Below are 7,367 nucleotides of genomic sequence, written 5' to 3'. Positions count from 1 at the left end.
TGGGAGTCCATGGAGCTGGTTGCTAACATCTGGGAGTCCATGGAGCTAGTTGCTAACATCTGGGAGTCCATGGTGCTAGAGGCTAACATCTGGGAGTCCATGGTGTTGGACGCTAGCATCTGGGAGTCCATGGTATTGGACGCTAGCATTTGGGAGTCCATGGTGTTGGACGCTAACATATGGGTCTCCATGGTGTTAGAAGCTAACATATGGGATTCTTGGGCCATCAAGGGATCCACTCCTACTGTTACAGAAGTCTCCCCCACTAACGTAGCAGGCAGCTCCTGTGCTACCGTATTATAGGATTCCAGCGCTGTCGTCGAGGGCACCTCCAGGGACTGCGACACGGTCATCGTTGACAGCTCCGTTGTTGTCACCACAGACTGGACAGAGATCTCCAGCGCCACAGTTGCCACAGGCTGCCCAGGCAACTCTGGCGCCCCAGGCTGCCCTGGCAACTCCAGCACCCCGGTTGCCAGAGGCTGCCCCAAAAGCTCCAGTGCTCCAGCTGCCCCAGACTGCCCCGAGAATTCCAGTGCCCCAGCTGCCATGAGCTGCCCAGGCAACTCCAGTGCCCCAGTTGCCACAGGCTGCCCCGACAACTCCAGTGCCCTAGTTGCCGAAGGCAGCCCTGGCAACTCTGGCACCCCAGTCACCGAAGGCTGCCCTGACAACTCCAGCGCTGTTGTTGCCACTGGCTGTCCTGGCAACTCCAGCACCATCGCTGCCTCAGGCTGCCCCAGCAACCCTGATGCCGTTGTCACCTCAGGCTGCCCAGGATGTTCCATCGTTGTCATCCCCACAGGCTGCTCCAACTCTGTCGTCGTCACAGGTTGTTCGGTCAACTCCATTGCTACGGTAACTGCAGGCTGACCTGGCAACTCTACTGCTGCTGTCACCGCAGGCAGCCCTGGCAACTCCTGTGCCATCACAGGTGGCTCTGGTACCTCCTGTGGTGGCTCCAACCCCATAGATGGTGCTGGAAGCCCCGGCAATTCCTGCGACAACTGTGGCACTGATGTCACAGAGGGCCCCGGCAACTCAGGCACTGCTGTCGCAGGGGGCCCTAGCAACTCAGGCACTGGGGTAGAAAGGGGCCCTGGCAACTCCGGCACTGGGGTAGCAGAGGGCCCAGGTAACTCCAGCACTGGAGTCACAGGGGGCCCCTGCAACTCCAGCATGGAGGTCGCAGGTGGCCCCGGCAACTCCATCGCTGAGGCCACCGACGACTCCGGCAGCTCCAACGCTGTGGTCTTGGGCAGCTCCAGCAACTCCTGTGGTCTTGTCATGGATGAATCTGCAACCTCCGATGGTACTTCTACAGGCTGCTCTGGCAATCTGAGCACTTCAGTTGCAGATGACTCTGGAAAATCCATTGTTGTTGATGTGCTTGGTTCTGGGTGCACCTCAGTAGGTGTCTCTGATGATACCGCAAGGGTTTCTGATGGCTCTAGCACTTTTGCTACTGGAGGCTCTAAGAACATGATCTTTGATGGCTCTGGAGGTGTGCTCTCCAAAGATTTCAGCACAGACTTCATCTGATACTCCACTGACATTGTTACAACCGGCTCAGACGTCTTCAGCACTACTGTTGTAGTAGGCACTGGTGCTGTTGCAAAGGGATCCACAATCTTTGTCAAGGATGGTTCCAGCGTTACTGCCACAGACTGCTCTGACTGCACTGAGATTACTGATGTAGATGCAACTGACAGTTCTGCAGTTTTCATAGCTGGCTTCAGAGTCTCTAAGGTGTGTGGCTCTGATACCTCCATTGATACTACAGGAGGTTCTAGCACAACTGCAGGAGATTCACTAGTCTCAGATAGGCCAAATGCTCTTACAGGATACTCCAGTGCCATAGCTGAAGGTTCAGAATCAAACTTCAAAAAGGAATCTGATTCTAAATCTATGTTCCCGTCATGATGTGATTTCAGCTTGGATTCAGATTCTTCTGGCTGTCTTTTATACTTTTTTTCCTTTTCTTTCTTCTTTTTCTTCTTTTTATTTTTGTGCTTTTTGTGCTTCTTTGACTTTTTGCTGGGTATTTCATCAGTAGGATCTGTTTGTACAGACACACATCTACTTTTCCTGGAGGCCTCCTTCAAGTCTGAAATTAAAGGAAATCAATTTTAACTTGTCAAACATTCCCCAAAGTAGATTTATATAAATCATACAGGCCAAAATTCACATTCCATGTTAAAACACCATTATATAACACTTCTTGTTAAAAAACTATTTGCCAAATAAACTATTTTCCATAAACCAATTAGCTGAAGATTCATACTTCTCCAATATTTCCTTCCACAACTACAGCCTGGATTAAAAATAAGTTCTCAGTTTACCACAAAAACTTTTAAAATTACATTAAGATATGTTTTACTAAATTCATTTAAAATGATTATTTTCTCCAGCTCTCAAATTATAGCAAATTACTTTTAAACTACACTTAAAGATGAGTATCTTTCATATTACCAATTGTTAGAATTCCTTTGAAAAATACCCATATCAAATCATTTTACGACTATTTTATAACCCCTACTTATATAGGAAGCAACATGGCACTGGCTCTGGAACAGCCTGTCTGTTTCTGGATCCTGAACCAATCCACCAGGTCACTAGATGAATGGACTTGGCCAAATTACTGACAGTTACTTGAGTAGAGGATGAAGTGAGTTAAAACATACAAAATACATTGAACAACACCTGGCACATAGTAAGCCCTCAACAAATGCTAGCGTTTGCTTTTATATAATACACAAAAGGTCTGAACAACAAATGTAAAGTATCAATATGGAACTTGAATTTTACCTTATCACACCCACGTTACATTCTAATAAAAATAAGACCTTTCCCCCCAATACTCTTCTAACATTATTAAGAAATAACTTTTTTAATGTTTCTACTTAGAAAATAATAAAGTCATTTTGGGAAAGAAATTCTTACAGTCCTTAACATGTAACTTAAGAACACTGCAATTTGCATATCTGAAAGAGAAAGTGGTGTATATTCCACTTTACAACCAGATGGGATTTACTCCAATGCCAATATCAAATTAGATAAATCTCAGTGATCCAGAAAAAGCTGTTTAGAAATCCACGCCATCAATATCATGGAAAAAAATGAATCAACACATGACAAGACCCATTCCAAAGCAAACTACTCATTTTCTGTTGTGTTTATTAAGTACCAAATATTAGTTAGCTAAGTTATATTTCAATCAGGAAAAAGTTGCTAGAGCCATGAATCTAGATACAGCTAAAATCTACGCTTTTTTACCATACTCTGTACCAAAAATAAAAACTAAAAAAATAAGAAACCATACCACATTCCTCCATTTCCAAAACTAAATGAAGATACTGTTATTTTTGTGGCTGTTCATAAATCTTTCATTTCCAAACATCAATTATCTAATCAATTCCAAAAACATTAAACATCCAAGCAATGATTCTTCTCCATTCATTGTACCTTTAAGAGGGATGGATGCAAACAAGGCAATCTCTAAGCTTGGGCTTTAAAATAAAACCTCCCAGGATTTTAAAATTATTACAGATTTGGTCCAAGCTTCTGCACCTTCCAAAACTGACATTTACACAACTGTTCAATGAAAACCCACATTCAAAATCCTGGCATTGAGGCACTACAAGACTGAATCAGATAAAGTCATAGTCTACCACCAAAGCAAACAAGTGCATCAACGCTCACGTTTCTGGATAACTGTATTTTCAAAGAATTTAAACAAAGTCTTTGGTTAACAATTAAACTAAAACTTAGAAATCTTTGAAGTTTTAGATCTAATGAACATTTTAAATACCCCATACTCAAGAAATAATAGTTAACTATTTAAAAGTCTTAAAACAAAGTTTTTGAGATAGCTAATTATCTCCAACTTACCTGGCTTATATCGTAGTTCTGTATCCAAGACCCCAGAAAGTACTTCCTCTATCTTCTGCACTATTTCTTCATTTGGTAGGCTCCTGGCAGAGGCAGCTGCATCACCTGCCTGGTTTCCTTCAATAGGTGTATTTGTTTCACCATTGAGCTGACCTTCACTCCTTCCACTTGACAAGAAAAGTTATCAAAATTCGTTAATATTTTTACCACATCATATAATAAATTTAGATTTATAACTCAACTGATTAAAATAATAATCTTATATTGTTCATACACAACATGAACTATTTTTGTGTTTCTTTCAGATAATATTCCCTGTCAACAGTGCTTCCTTAACACTATCTGCTTATAGTTGGTACATTTTCATTTTTACACAATTACATACAGTTTTCAGAACCTGAAAGTTAAGAGAAAGTCTTTGAATAGGTTTTAAGCTCATCTTTTTTTTTTTAAATAAAATACTCCCAGAAATCTAAATTGGTTTAGATATGGGTTACCTGCATATTTATCTCAGGGGAGAAAAACTATTAAGATCACAATCATAAATGTAAAGAAAAATATATAACCCAACATTATGGAAGAAGCTATAGCTACAATAAAGCCACACCTGTGCATGGATCACAATCAGCATCAACAGCATCAAGGAACACAAAATTAGCCACAAACACATTAAGTAAAAAGGGTAACATGTAGCCTCTGATCAGGTTTAGACTAAGTTATTGAAATGCCATAAAGTTTAAAAAGAAAAATACATTTATATAACTTGTATCCACTCATCAAAAATTCGGGTGTTAAAAAACTTTCTGGTGTTCAAAAAAAAATTCATGTGAAACAAGTGACAATTCATTTATACCAACAGTAAAGGAATGAATGGCTTAACATATTTTCAATTCAGAGCCAGAAGGATCTTGACATTTATTTACCTAGTCATTCTTACTATTTTTGCATAAAGTTTTTTTGAAATAATTTCAACAACTTAAATTTTAGCTAACATCAATTATGCTCCAATACCTGATAAAAAGCCTGAACAGTAAAAAACAAAAAAAATCAGTACTGAACTAAATGTTAAGGAATAATTGGTTTTAAAAAAATCACATAACTAACATTTATTGACTATTCGTGTCACATGGTTCTACATTTTTTAACTCATTTAATCCTAACAAAACTCTAAGGTCAGCACTACTATTCTCATTTTATAAATAAGGAAAACGAGGCACAGAGAAGACAAGGAACGTAGCGGAAGGTCACCTATCTATTAAGAGGTCAAACTGGTATTCAAAACCAGAGCTCATACACTCAACTACCACCTATAAACATAAATCTCCTTACCCAAACTGATATATATAAAAATAGATGAGAAAAAAGAGAAATATAGCTCACTGAAATGGCAAATAATCAAAAACTTGTTTTCAGACTGATAACATTGCATGTTACTTGAGAAGAACCTGAATATTCTTCTAGTAATAAACTGCCCTAATATTCTTTTCAGATTTTCTTTCTGGAGCTCTTTATTTCATACTTTTCCAAAGCACCTGCATGTAACCACCTCACTAAAAAGGCCACGGATTTAAAAATCGACAAAAGTACGACTTAAAAAAGTCAATCTATGAGAAAGTAATCATCTTAAAGCTATCAGAATGTTTACCTCAACTACTGCAAAGGGATGAAAACTTCAAACCACCTAACTATCCTCGATACATTCCTACAACAGAATTCGATGGAGCGTGAAAAATGTCCTAAAACACTACTGAGACTGTAATCAAACACCAACTCGTTCACGATACATAGATAGGTGAAAAACACAAGATTATCACATTTCACAAAACATGTATGTGCATCGGTACAAACAATGAAAGAACACAAAGGGCATCAATAACTAGGTGGTGGTTTTTTATCTTTTTATTTTTTCTAAATTTTGTACAACAATAAAACGCTCATTTTCTATCACAAAAACTAATTCTTAAAAGGTATAAAAACAAAGCATTACAAGAAACAAACAAAACTAATCGCACGCAACTATTAAGTTTTCAGAAAAACTATATTCGCTTAGCTCAGGTCTTTTCTCATTCTAAAATCACTAGCACATAACAAAATTTTAAAAAGCAATGAAATGAGTGAGCAGATACATTTCCCACTTAAAAGACAATATATCCTACAAAAATAATAATTCTAGCAATACTATATCATTGCCCCAATAACCCTACGTTAATTTGTGTGCTTAATTTACAATTGCGTTGTCGGCTGATTTTCAAATTCACGTATTGCTCTTGCTCTCAACTTTTAAAATACAACTAGCAAAAACATTTGAACTCGGAATAAATATTTACGCTATACAAAGCAAAAATCACTGAACAACATGACCCACGCTATTTTCCTTTCTAAATAAACAAGTGTATCTTTGGAAAGGTCTTCCCGTTCAAATTTTGTGGAATCCAGGGTAAACGACGTATAGTCTAAGAGCAAAGGCAGCAGTAGCATGTTGTTCTAACACGTCAATCGGGGCAGGCGTAGCAAAAACATTGAGACCGACACACAAAGCCCACTTTCCGCTTGGTAAATTAAGACGTTACGAGTAATTCAAAGTCCCCGTCCATCCTCGCCTCGAGTATTTTGTCCAAGTAGCTAACGCTAATCTGAGCTGCTTTCAATTGCTAAGCTATTCGAACGCTGCCCGGTGGAAGCCACAGGACAGGAGGGCCCAAATAATCTAATTAAAGGATCCCGACCCCTAAATGGTCCGCAGCTTGCAATACTAAAGCGGATTTAAGATTACCCAAGAAACGGCCGTTAGAGACCCTTTCCGGTCACAGGCACCGGCCGGCGAGGGCCGCGGAGGCGGGGAGGGGGAGGGGGGACGCGGCGGCGGAGGAGGAGCCGAGGCAGGAACTAGGCCCGTCGCCGGTGGACACCCAGGCCGACAAACAGCTAAAGGGTCGGGGATGGCCAGACGGGCGAGAAGGATGAGCATCGTAACTCGACTCTAGAAAAGGGAGTCTGGGGTTCCCTCGGAAAGGGCGAAGTTCCTCGCCGGGAAAGGAGGGAACGGATGGGGGGGGAGGGCCCGGAAAATGGATCCCAGGCCCAGGCGGGGCTGTAGCGGGGCCTGAGGCGAGGAACTACGGCGTCTCTGAAGAGAGGTGCCATGGAAGGCTACGTGGCGCCCTATCGGTCCTTTGGGAACAAAAGGGTCTGGGAAACGTTTACCTGGAAAGTTCCTGTTGAATTTCCCGGAATTTACTGACCACGAAAGACCTAAATATCTGCTCGATGTTGGTCGCCATGGCGTCCGCTCCGTTCTCTCAACTCCTCCTCGCTAGTCCTCCAGGCTCCCAGCATGCCTCGGGAGGAGGCGCAGCGGCCAATTCCGTCTCTCGGCGTCCTGATTGGCTCCTGTGAGAGCGACCAGACCGGCACGTTCCGCCGCTGGGCCAATCAGTGAAGACGGCCCCGCTCTCCTCCGCTGTTTCTGAGCGGCT

General features: G+C 41.7%; 1 protein-coding gene across 5 annotated transcripts in view; it reads right to left on the bottom strand.

Annotated features, from left to right (window-relative positions):
- Positions 1-7,245, bottom strand: part of SON (SON DNA and RNA binding protein) — a 31,827-nt gene extending 24,582 nt beyond the window's left edge. For all 5 annotated transcript variants that reach the window (XM_046647953.1, XM_046647954.1, XM_046647956.1 and 2 more), the window contains exons 1-3: positions 7,096-7,245; positions 3,892-4,058; positions 1-2,107 (exon numbers count right to left, since the gene is read on the bottom strand). The exon at positions 1-2,107 is cut by the window's left edge and continues 3,635 nt beyond it. In XM_046647953.1, coding sequence (XP_046503909.1) covers positions 1-2,107; positions 3,892-4,058; positions 7,096-7,172 — 2,351 coding nt within the window. In that variant the 5' untranslated portion in view covers positions 7,173-7,245. The remainder of the gene's footprint in view (positions 2,108-3,891; positions 4,059-7,095) is intronic.
- Between the last annotated feature and the right edge of the window lie 122 nt (positions 7,246-7,367).

This window comes from Equus quagga, chromosome 21 (genome assembly GCF_021613505.1).
Source record: "Equus quagga isolate Etosha38 chromosome 21, UCLA_HA_Equagga_1.0, whole genome shotgun sequence".
Lineage (NCBI taxonomy): Eukaryota > Metazoa > Chordata > Mammalia > Perissodactyla > Equidae > Equus > Equus quagga.
This window is presented reverse-complemented; position numbering and strand designations above follow the sequence as displayed.